Raw genomic sequence first — 12,328 nt, forward strand, 5'->3', positions numbered from 1 at the left:
ACCTATCTATAACCTTACGAAAATCCTGAAAAGTTAACGGTTTCAGAATTATGATTAATGATAATCTTTACATTATGACTTTAAATAATCATGTCAAACGAACGGATCCGTATATATTTATAAATACTTACAATATCTTTTTCCGAACTGATCATCAAGGTCTGTGTCCGGCGCAGAGTTCTCTTTCGGAGGAACGTGAACCGCCGGCGTAGAGTCGGAATTTTCGTTGACCGGCCATTGACGATTTTCTTCTGTCACTACTGTTAAAACAAATGTAAATATTATATTATTAATTTGATGGCTTTCCAGATCCCTAACCTTAACTGATTTTGTAAAGGGAACGTTTGAAAATAAGCTTGGCTATATTAAGTCTCCGTTCAGCTTGGGCAAAAATTCTTTCGTATGTCAAGATGTTCTCGGCTAAGGGTCGAATTTTTCAACCGATTCTTGTGAAATTTGGTCAGCAGGTTCGATAATTTTATATAATTTTTTAGTCAATTCAGTTTTAATTTTTTTTTCAAAATGGCGGAGCCACTCATAAAGCCACTAGTTTAATAATGTTGAATAATCCTTACCATCCTCTTCCTTATCCTTGCTGGGCTTGTCGTTTCTCGGCCTGTTCTCCGGCTCCACGACCTTCGGGACCTCCTCCTGGACCTCTGGTGTCTCCTTGGGGGACTGCTGCGGCTCCCGTTCTGACGACGAGTCCGGTTGCCGGGTCGTGGTCTTCTGGGGAAAAGCATTTTTTGTACTTTTGTACATCACAGAACATCATAGAAATTCCAGCAGATTTTTTATGGAAAGGTCCTTATTTATTGCACATGAAGCATAAGGACCCTTCTCTGATGGAAAGCCACATATGGATATTAGCGGGTCTGTACAGTACTAAATCTCAGGACCAAGAAAAAGTCTCACCTTAGACGCTACATCTCCTAGCTTCACCTCCGGAGGCAGAGTTATATGAGGCCTGAAAGTCGGTGGTGTGATGACCGTTGGCTTCTTCCTTTCGTTCTGTTGCATTTGGACCGAACTTTTGGGCAAGGGGACTTTGTATGTAATATGTGCTACCAGACCTTAGGACCAGGAAAAATTTCTCACCTTAGACGCTACATCTCCCAGCTTCACCTCCGGTGGCAAAGTAATATGAGGCCTGAACGTCGGTGGTGTGATGACCGTTGGCTTCTTCCGTTCGTTCTGTTGGGTTTGGACCGGATTCTTCGGCGCTGGTGGGACTGTGGACCGCCATACCGTGGGCTGCGACGTGATCAGCCAGGGTGGGGATGGCCGGTTGGTCGTGCTTGTCGTTGATGCTGGAAAAGGACATTGTGAAGACATGTTTGAATGTATTTCTAGATTTAGAAAGATACTTGACTTTACCCATAACGGCCTGGCCACGACATTGGTCTAAGGCGATCGGCGGCGGCGACCGGCGGTAAGTCGCAAAAACAATAACCCGGCGACGCATAATGCATGCCACGAGCCTAGTCGCCGAGCGGCAACGCGCGCGGCGTGCACCGGGCGACCGGCGGCGGCGGCGAGCGGGGCGGCGCGCGACTCGAACATTTGTATCGGGCAGCGCGGGCGATGCCACGACTTTAGAGCGGCGCGACCGGCCTAGGCGGCGCGACGGTTCGAGCGGGGCGATGCGGAACAAAACATTTTGTTTTTTTTTCGAGCGACATGGAGACGGAAGGGTTTATTATTGAAATTTTAAATGTACTTTCGCGTATTTAAGTATGTTGTGACGTCTCCACACTTATTCTTATGTAAGTACTCGTTTTTTGGGTGCTTTATGTATACGATATATAAAATACTAAACTAGATGTAAATAAATTTGTCGTCCTGTATTTAGCCCATGCACCCATTGACAAACAATGAAATATATTCTAGGCACTTTTGAAAAAAAAACATGATTTTAATTACGTCTACGTCCCAGCCGCTCCTAGTCGCTGCCGCCGCTACTGAAAGTACGTGGCATGCCTGGCGATCGCTCGCGTTTTCCGCCCCGCCCGCCGCCCCGCCGATCGCCTTAGACCAATGTCGTGGCCAGGCCGTAATGCAGGACGTTTTAACATCTCGCGTGATAAAATGGTGTTATTCATAAACGCATTACAAGCTTGAATTAGCTATGAGTCGTTTGGTTCTATCTGTCATTTTGATTTATGTATTTGTAAGAAAGGGATAAAACATAATTTAACTAATTCAGTCTCAAAGTTTTATGAATAACGGGTAACCATTATCATTATCTAAGAACTTCAATAATAGTGTAATCTTTTATTGTAGAATACAACTTGTAGTTTTTTAGAAGTCCTGCTTCACAGTAAATATTTGAGTAGATAGCATGTGCCCATTATTTACTTTCCATATACATCGGACTATGGTAATTTGACATCTTTTTTGTAGGTTTAAATTAAGTCATTTTAAAAGTTCACCTTCTCGCATCAGTATCTTATTCATGGCAGTATAATTTTTCAATATTTAATTTAGTACCTATCAAAACTTTAAAATGATCTTACCAGGTACGCATTGGTAATGCGCTTCCAGATACTTGAGCGTGTTGGGGCATGGGTCGCCGAACATGCTCGTGCTCGCCAGTATACTGCAGTTTTGGTGCATACTACATCTGTAAAGGGACAAAAATGGGTTAAAGTTATTCTTTGAGGGTCTAGGATACATGCTTCAAAAAGTTTTGTTCTAAAGTTTCCAATTCCAACGACAGAAGCACTGATGCCATTTAAGTCTGTGCCTACCATCCATTCATAACACCGACGCGTTCGTACTAAGTAGTGCAGGTGCGGTCAGAAATGGAATTTTCCCTTATGAATGTCTATATGTCTGATGACTTGTATTAGGTATGCCCTTCATCTGTAGGTATTTAATAAAAAAATCCGAGTCGAAACATACATAATTCCTTTCCACGCTCAACATCTTTTTAAGTTTCCGCACAAACTTAAAACATTGTATACCAAATGAAAGCTGACAAAGTTGCAAATCGAGAAATGTAAAAGTTTCAGTATATCAGTGGCTAAGTCGGAAAAATTACTGGTTTCCTGAGTATGTACGTAACATTGATCACGTTTTGTTTGTGGTGGTGTTTGTGTTTGTGGTGGTGTGGTGCTCTATCAATCGATTTCTTTCAGTGTTTTAGTTCTTGACATTATTAATTTTTGCTGTTTTATATCAACGTTAAATTTAAGTTTAGGATTCCCATTTATTTTTTACTCACTGGTCAGCATTAGATGGAAATATATACTTAAGAAATCATACTATTTTTTTTATTTACCGGATGTTTTCAACTTCAAAACCTGGGCTACCATGGAAGCATGTCGAATCAACGAGTATTAAAGAGTGATATTTAGTTGATCATGTTTACAGTCAGCAGGTACTTTCGCATTTAATACCAAAATGTTTACCCTTGTTGCTTTTCCACAAAAATTCCGTACGTAAATCTGCCGCAAAATAAATCACGCATCCGGTATCTCGGTCACGTCATATCTTTAAAAAGTCAGTAGCGTCCCACGCTCGCGGATTTTTCAAAACATTTCCATTTTTAAGCACCGTTTGCCCTTGTTTGCATTAGCCAGTTCGCCCGTCATTTGCATGGCACCACGCATGTCTTTATTGCCAATCTCGCTCGTAACCCAATAAACTTGCAGCGGGGATTTCATTTTGGGCAATTTTCACAGTTTCCGGCTGACGGGACGCTGGGCTAATGGCAAGTGCTGATGAGACACAAATTGGGGGCGTTTCTGATATTACTGGAATCAGTTATGTAACGCTCCCATACATGACCCAAAAAATTTTTATTAAGCTATGAGCTTCATCACATCTGATATTTGAGTAATTCTAAGCATTTCTAGCCTGAAGTGGGGGGGGAGGGTGGGGTACAAAGACGGCCTCCACCCGTCATCTTTAAAAAAAATCTATTCTGATCCTGGTGGGTACTAGGGCAAGTTTGGTATCATTTTCGTATAAACCAAAGACGTAGAATTCATTGCTGATATTTGTTATTTTCAGTTTCATAGTAATTTTACAAGAAAAACGTAAAAAGGTGAAAAATTTGGTTGGAGATTTTTGCTACGCGGAGCCGAAACTACAAAAGATAGAAAGTTGAAATTTGCACACTAGATTACATTTATAAAGTGTACAAGAGATAAGAAGCGATTTTGAGAAATTCAACCCCTAAGGGGGTTAAAAAGGGGATGAAAGTTTGTATGGGGTTCAAGTTTTATTTTAAGCTAGGAATTTGAAACTTCGTAAAACGATATATTATTAAAATACAAGAAAACTAATTTCAGCGTTTTTGAAAATTCATCCCCTAAGGTGGTGAAAAAGGGGTTCAAAGTTTGTATGGATATCAAAAAAAATTTCGAACGCGGGACTTGAATCTTTGTATTTGGGGATATTATTAAAAGACAGGAAAAGTAATTTCAGCGTTTTGTAAAATTCATCCCCTAACAGGGTTAAAAAGGGGTTGAAAGTTTGAATCCATTACAAATCCGAGTAGACACACATTTCTTATTGCCTCCCAGGCTTGAAATGCTTAGAATTACTCAAGGAACATATGTGATGAAGCTCATAGCTTAATAAAATTTTTTTGGGTCAACTTTATAACTGCTTCCGCTATATTAAACGGTTTGAAAGTGTGTCATGCCACAGAATAAATAATAGTACTAACTATACTCACTCTCTAACAAAACGCGTCTGTTACGATCATGGCCGCTAGGTGGCGATAGCGCCACGCGTGGCTTATGGCTAGCCACCAAATTGGTGTGGAACGGATGTAGTTTTAGCTACCTGTAGGAAAGCGACGAAATCGCCGAGTGAGCCACGCCTGGTCATGTGTGAAGATTGGAGTTTGTCCGTCTTGCTATTAATTTTATGGGGAACACATGGGGTCATTTATACATTTAAGTATTTTCAAAATTTTGGCATAACGCGAAGAGCACGTGAAATCTTAATTCTAGAACATTTTAAAAGCTTGAAATGTTTTATGCAATTAATATATTACAAGACTGATAATTTGAATGCTGTTTTAAACGTTTTCGCCTAAAAAGTTTGGAATTGCCGGACGTTTAAAATTATCACAATGCGTACCTATTACTAGATTACAAAATTCAAGAGTCACAGATTTGGCAGAAACTATTCCAGATATTTTAGACTGTGATGTAGCTTTTTCCACCCTACAGTTTTCGTTTCAAAACAAAGCATCCAATTTTCTCTGTACCCCTGATGTATCGTAACTACTGAACCGATACTGACAAATGTAGTGTAAGCAATCATTAGAATATGGTGGGGTGAATATCGCAGAATAATACAATATGGTGTGAAATTTCAACGCACACTTCCCCTTTTATGCGCTGTATAATATTTGTAGTGATAACAAGTAGCTATGTAAATATGTAGGGAAATACGACCGATCTTAATACTATTTTGAACATGGTGGGATTGAGGCACTGAAATATTGGTAGAAAACTTATTGAATTTGATGCTATTTCTCGAAAATATTGAGTACAATGAAGTGCAAACAACAATATAGGATTTAAAATATGACGATGCGTTCATTCGTGTCTGTAAACACATCTTACAAAGTGTCGAAATTTAGGTACTCATTTCCAGAGACCAGTAGCAGTAACTAAGAAGTAGTAAATAAATTCAAATACATAATTGAACATGATGATGATGGGCATGATGACGATAGACAAGATAATGATAATAACGTCGTTGTGGTTGGTGATAAAACAACGAAGATAATGATAGTGCTAATAACTAAGTATAAAAACATAAGATAATATAGTGATGATGATAATTAAGTAGAAAATGATAAACATTTACCTGCTATGTAAAACCCGTAAGCTCCTCGTAGACATGCAGTTGACGCTCCAGTCGGTGTTCCCATGGTCGTTACAGATGGTGATGGAGAATCTGCCGTAGTTGGCTCTGATGAGGTGGATGACTGAGCCTTCCCCGCAGCCAATCTTCAAGGTTTTGCCTTCGCACGCATACGCTGTTTCGTACCGAGGTTCTGTAAAGAAGAAACGACAAAATTAGACAGTGAAAACAAGTTTTTTTTGTTTTGATACAATTATAAGAGTTTTTCACATCAATTATAAGTAGTGTTGATAAATTTTCAATTGGCATTCCTTGGCTGTAAAGGGGTTGGTAGAGTTATTAAAAAACTTAAAGATCAGCAATAAACCCTTCCACCGTTCGCTAGATTACCAGTTGTAGCTAAAAGGCTGTCCCAAGTGTTTCCAGAAAATTTTAAGATTAAGTACTACAACGCAAAATAGCAAAGTGTCTATTTAGTTCAAAAAAATCCGCAGACACCAGAATAAACCAGACAGACCATACAAAATAAAGATATATAGATAAAGAATAATAAAAAAACAAGACCTACTTACATCAAATAGATGTGAAAAAATGCAAGAGAAGGATGACTAGAATTCTTTGGCTTCTTAGTATATGATTTATGCAAAAGCGATGTAAAATTCTCGACGCAGCGATGTTGTAACCTAAGAGCTGTAATATAATCTTGTGGTTGTGGTTTTTCTCTTGAAGACTTTGTTGTATACGGATAATCGCAGGCTTTTGATACATCAGTGAGACGATAACAAGTTTCTTAGTTAACATGATTGCTTAAGTTTAGAAAATGGGTTTCCATTAACCAACCAAAAATCCATAAACTCTGGATTTTTAGTTGGTTAAATGAAAACCAGGAATGACTGATAATATTTTAACGCTAAAAATCCTCATTTTAGTTTGACAAGTACGGCTTATATTTTGTTTTAAGAAACCTTGGATACTCGACGACTCTAAAATCAATCCTGATCTGACAAAGATTTTTACTTTAATTCTTATTTCTATCCAAAACAATCGACCTTATTGTTCTTTTGATCGATGGTCACGTCTCACCAGATTACGCCCGCAATCATGCACCCTTATCTACCCTCAAATAATCCAATTAAACATCGAACATTGTTACGTTCAGAATCCATTTGCACGTCTGATATCAGCCGAGACAAAAGAAAGTGTCGACTCAACGTTCTATAATCAATTTCCGAACGATTCATCAAATTGAGAAAACAAGTGACGGGTCGGAAATGTAGGTACATCATACATTGCTACTTTCTATACTTTTACAAAATTACCAACTCATATTTGGAGCGCAATGGATTCTTCTTTAATAATCCTAGCTGTTACATCGTTCGTTGGAGGTGAAAACAATGGCGGATCAAAAACAAATGCACAGCGTACAACGGCAGTTCACTATGAGCTTTTAAAAATGAATGCTTATAATCGAGAAGCAATGGATGCGTTTGCAGACTCAGTTGCACCTTTCATAATCAGAACTAGGGTGCATATTGTAAGATTTCGTAATAAATCTGGTCAAATGAATGACGGCACTGACAGACCGTTTACGCGTTTTTGCAACGTCATAACTTGTAATAGGCGAGGGTCTGCTCGGATTACGTTTTACAATTTATTTCAGTTGAGATCGTTACGGGGATGGGCAGAGCGATCTATTCGAGTGTGAAATTTCAGATATATTCTCGATGAGATATCTATATCGAAGCATGCTCATCGGAGCATTCAGGTTGTTAATATGAGACTAGTCAAACGTAATTTTAACAGTTCCTTTATCGCTGACGTTTATTATCAACTTGCAATTCTATAAATAATTATCTGTAAATACTGGTATAGATACTGTCACGCGAGAGCAGTTCAAGTCAAGTTTATATGGTTACACATAAAACAAAATATAAATAGCAGGAAATAATTATTATTTCAATTTCACAGCGCCGTTCTTCAGAAGACCACAAATATCCTTATGATACAGTAAAACGGCAAATTTCTCTAAGACACTTATACTTATAACCTTATAACCTTAGAGTTAATACAATTTCCATATACAGCTATCGTAATAGACGCTTCATTGAGATGATAAAATGAAAATTGGACCTTTTACGACTCGCGTTTAAATTCAAATTTGTATGTGACGGAATTTCGCAAAACGTGCAGTGGCTACATTCAAGATTCATCTAAAAATATATAAAATTCTAACTCCAGATAGAGTTACCATACGTACAACATTAATATAAGGACCTAAACACATTTTAATATAGTTTGTTCAACAATCAGGGAGATTTTCTTATTAAAAAAATAGAAATGATTTCACTTAAGTACGTCACCTGGGTTGGTCTATTTTTGTCCTTAGACACTTTTACGTTTATTATAAAGCCGTTTTAAAGAATAACATTGACTTCCTAATTAGGAACGATTTGATTGGTTACGGGCGTGGCTAGGCCGGCAGATGATAATGATTTTACTGCATTCTTATCACAAACGAACTGTAGGTAAACATAGATATTTAGTTGGGTGTATGTGTATGGCCTACCATACAAAATAAGTACTTACACATACACCCACCATTTTTCAAAATGGCCGTTCATGAAAATATCATTAATCAAACACCGTTTAATCCCGCTTAGCTATAATCCCCAATTCGTAATTATAACTTTAAACATCGGGCGGGACTCGTAAACGGTACAATTGCGACAAAATTAAATTTCCCAGATTTAATTTAAGATTTAGGCTGACAGGTGGAAACTTTCCGATTTGACATTTGAATAACAACAATAAGAGTTATTTGTCAGCATTTTCATTTCAAATATAATAATGTACATTAAACATTATAAAGTTTATTATGTGTTTGTTACGTTTGGGGGCGTGAACTCGAGAATTAAAGGAAAATTTCAGCGTTCTAGGGAAAGTTCTTCAAAATAATCGGAATTATATTTCATTCCAAATTCATCAAGCGAACCATTTTTTCTGTATTTGTCAGAGTATTTAATAAAAGTTATACTTTTATGGGCTTGAAGGATTTTTTCAAAATTTAACTGGAAGAAATATTCTATAAACCTAAAGTTAGCGTTTTCATGTTTATCTTAATAATTTTTTACCATGTCTTATTGTTAGTATAACAAGAGAAAGATTAGGAAAGTAAATCGGTCTCTATATCATTAAGCTAAGCATATTATTATAATGAATCTTTCTCTAACGAAATAGTTATTTTTCAAATCATGGTAAATTTAACCAAAGTCACAAAAACATATCACAAGGTCACCCTGAGACGACTGAAGAATATAAACAAGTAAACAAAATAATTTTTAAGAAAAAAAAACCGACTTCTATGGGGCCCGGTGAAAGATTATGGTAGATGGTGCACTATGTAGAAAAGGAGGTAAAACCAGTACCTACTTCCTAGTAGCATTTCGTTTCCGTAAGGGTCGTAGTTATCTAGCCTAACCTAACCCACTTCTCTGATAGCAGTTCGGTTCTGTGAGGATCGCAGTTCGAACCTAATCAAACCCACTTTTCTAGTAGCATTTCGTTTCTGTAAGACTCGCAGTTCTAACCGAACCTAACCCACTTTTGTTCGGTTCTGTGAGGATCGCAGTTCAAACCTAACCTAACCCACTTAACGGCGCATGCGGTGCGGTGTACGGGAGTTTGAGCGGGAGGGGTTTGGCATCATCATACCCACATTTTATGGTAGGTAATCATAGTGGTTTATTTAGTTTAGGTATCATAGTGGTTTTCCGGGTCAAGGTCCGGGTCTCTGAGTCAGAGTCCGGGTCCGAGTCCCGGTCCAAGTCCGGGTCCGGGTCCGAGTCCGGGTCCGAGTCCGGGTCCGAGTCCGGGTCCGAGTCCGGGTCCGAGTCCGAGTCCGAGTCCGGGTCCGAACCGGATCCGGGTATGAGTCCGGGTCCCAGTCCAAGTCAAAATCGAAATTCGAAATCACCAAACATGTACTATGCGTCGTTGAAGAGTTCTGTTCTGATCATCATCAGCAGTTCCACTTCGTCAAATGCGACAGTTTTCAATGTAAATGCTTGATTTTATGATGAAAATACAAAAAATTATATACGTATGCCTTTAAGATTTGAGGAGTTCCCTCGATTCCTTATGGATCCCATCATCAGAACTCGAGCTTGACAGAAATGTGGCTTAAAAACTAAACTTGCTTAACAAACATAACGAAGAGGACAAATCGCCAAACGTGAACTATGCGTCGTTGAAGAGTTCCGTTCTGATCATCATCAGCAGTTCCACTTCATCAAATGCGACAGTTTATAATGAAAATGCTTGATTTTCTGATGAAAATACAAAAATCTCTATACGCATGCCTTTAAAATTTGAGGAGTTCCCTCGATTTCTCATGGATCCCATCATCAGAACTCAAGCTTGATAAAATTGTGGCTTAAAAACTTAACTTGCTTAACAAACATAACGAAGAGGACAAATCGCCAAAGGTGAACTATGCGTCGTTGAAGAGTTCCGTTCTGATCATCATCAGCAGTTCCACTTCATCAAATGTCATGTTTTTGAATGTATATGCTTGATTTGTTGATAAAAACACAAAAATCACCATATGTATACGCCTTTAAGATTTGAGGAGTTCCGTCGATTCCTCATGGATCCCATCATCAGAACTGGATTTTGACAAAAACGGGACCAATCTGCACCTCTAGCACATCTTGCATCCGCGACTTAGACCGCGACTCGAGTCGCCATTCCCGCGGCTGTCAAATCTGTCGATTTCCGTAGCATAACTTGTACCCGCGACTGCAACAGCCGCGTAGAGAACTCAAAGTCGCGGCGCGACTCGTCAGTGTTACCCGGCGAAATCAAAGTCTAAACAAATCGATATTTGCAAGTGGCAACACTGAATCGGAAACCAGGGATGCGCTAAATCATTCGTTCTTTGGTGGTAAAAAATCTGGTTTTTTGTCGATGGTTAAGTTTTTCCTGTCAAATTCAAGGAACTTCCAAATTTTGTCAACATTTAATTACGGGAAAAATATGAAAAAAATGTAAGTAATAGAGCCTTGTATACTTAATATTGATAATATTCCTTAAAATATATATTGTTTAAAAATGTCTGTTTAATAAACTTTTGAAATAAAATATTTTTGTAAGTAACTATAATTAATGGAATTGCTATTATTGGTTTTGTTCTCATATTCCTGTTGTAAATAGTGTTTTTTTTTTCAGAATAAGTTCAGCATTATCCTAGAGTTCCTAGACACGATTGATATCCCAGCACCCAAAGGAAAATATTGTTAACAGGAAAGTGCCAACGGGACCCGAAGTGGCGTGTCAGGAAAAGAAACACACTAGGCAAGCTTGTAGGTTTCAAACGCGGAGCTGTCCCCTTTTCTAAATTAACTAAGATCTGAGAAGCGCTTTCTTAGCTTTAAGAACACCACCAAGGACAAGATACTAAAAGCTGCCAAAACCTTTAACACGCGGAGTGGAAATGGAAGACTTCAGGCTCTTCACCTTGACCTTGAAAAAAATCGGGATACACCTATTTATATTTCCGAGCGACTAACACCAAAAGCTTCGAGACTTTATTTCTTGGCAAGAGACCTTAGAAGATCAAAAGATTATAAGTATTGCTGGACTTCGTTTGGCCGAGTTTATGTGCGCAAAACCGACACTTCGCCAATAATATGCATCAATAACGAAATTCAAGTGCAAAGTCTTTTTAATTCGTGACTATGTCTTACCGTCATCAGCTGTGCCTATTTTATGTCGATTATTTTTGATTCAAATCAAAACGTTGCAACTGAATACTTGCATGTACGATTATACAACATTGCTGTTTACCTGTTTTTTGTGTACTCTGTGCTCGCTAAAAATAGTAAGTACTCTTATCCGTTAAATATACTGTCTCATCAAAATGAATTCGTGACAACTTTCTATTCGATTGTTCAGTACCTAATGTCTAAAGTTAATAGTTTAGAAAAATATATTAATTGCCGAAATGTGATACAAAAGCCTAAACCCTACCAGTTTATTAATACCATGTTACTAGCCCCACCAATTAACGACTTTGCAAACAATATGGACATTTTAATATTTTTTAATGTTAGAGATTGATATTTTAAACGAACTGGACGACTTGGACAATAATAGCAGCTTTTTCTGTAAGATCACGGATCTACCCACTTTAATGCCTAAAAAAAACCTACATATTCAATTATAACTCAGAATATAAGAAGCATTTATAAAAACATGGATGACCTAGAAGTAAACTTAACCTTATTCCAACAGATTCCGGACGTTTTGGTACTCACGGAGTGTCGGTTTAATCACGACAAACCTCTTCCAATAAAATGTAATTACTCATGCTATAATACTACAAAACAGACAACGCAAAATGATGGGGTAGCAGTTTATATAAAAAATTCTATACAACATCAGATAAAAGAAGTTATGTTACCCGAGGCTTCTTGTATACAAATTACTATATCATGTT

At 38.0% G+C, this 12,328-nt stretch overlaps 2 protein-coding genes across 9 annotated transcripts in view; one reads left to right on the plus strand and one right to left on the minus strand.

The window, feature by feature from the left end:
* The window catches only part of LOC134675441 (growth/differentiation factor 8-like), a 41,201-nt gene that overhangs the window by 23,507 nt on the left and 5,366 nt on the right, over positions 1-12,328 (plus strand). The gene's annotated exons all lie outside the window — the stretch shown is intronic.
* The window catches only part of LOC134675405 (latrophilin Cirl), a 514,068-nt gene that overhangs the window by 19,198 nt on the left and 482,542 nt on the right, over positions 1-12,328 (minus strand). For 4 of the 8 annotated variants that reach the window (XM_063533611.1, XM_063533615.1, XM_063533612.1 and 1 more), the window contains exons 3-7: positions 5,836-6,025; positions 2,517-2,623; positions 1,099-1,310; positions 576-729; positions 132-260 (exon numbers count right to left, since the gene is read on the minus strand). In XM_063533611.1, the coding sequence (XP_063389681.1) occupies positions 132-260; positions 576-729; positions 1,099-1,310; positions 2,517-2,623; positions 5,836-6,025 (792 nt within the window). Of the gene's footprint in view, positions 1-131; positions 261-575; positions 730-915; positions 1,041-1,098; positions 1,311-2,516; positions 2,624-5,835; positions 6,026-12,328 lie in introns of those variants that run through there. The other 4 variants (XM_063533613.1, XM_063533619.1, XM_063533617.1 and 1 more) reach the window with 3 other exon arrangements.

Source organism: Cydia fagiglandana, chromosome 22 (assembly GCF_963556715.1).
Source record: "Cydia fagiglandana chromosome 22, ilCydFagi1.1, whole genome shotgun sequence".
Classification (NCBI taxonomy): Eukaryota; Metazoa; Arthropoda; class Insecta; order Lepidoptera; family Tortricidae; genus Cydia; species Cydia fagiglandana.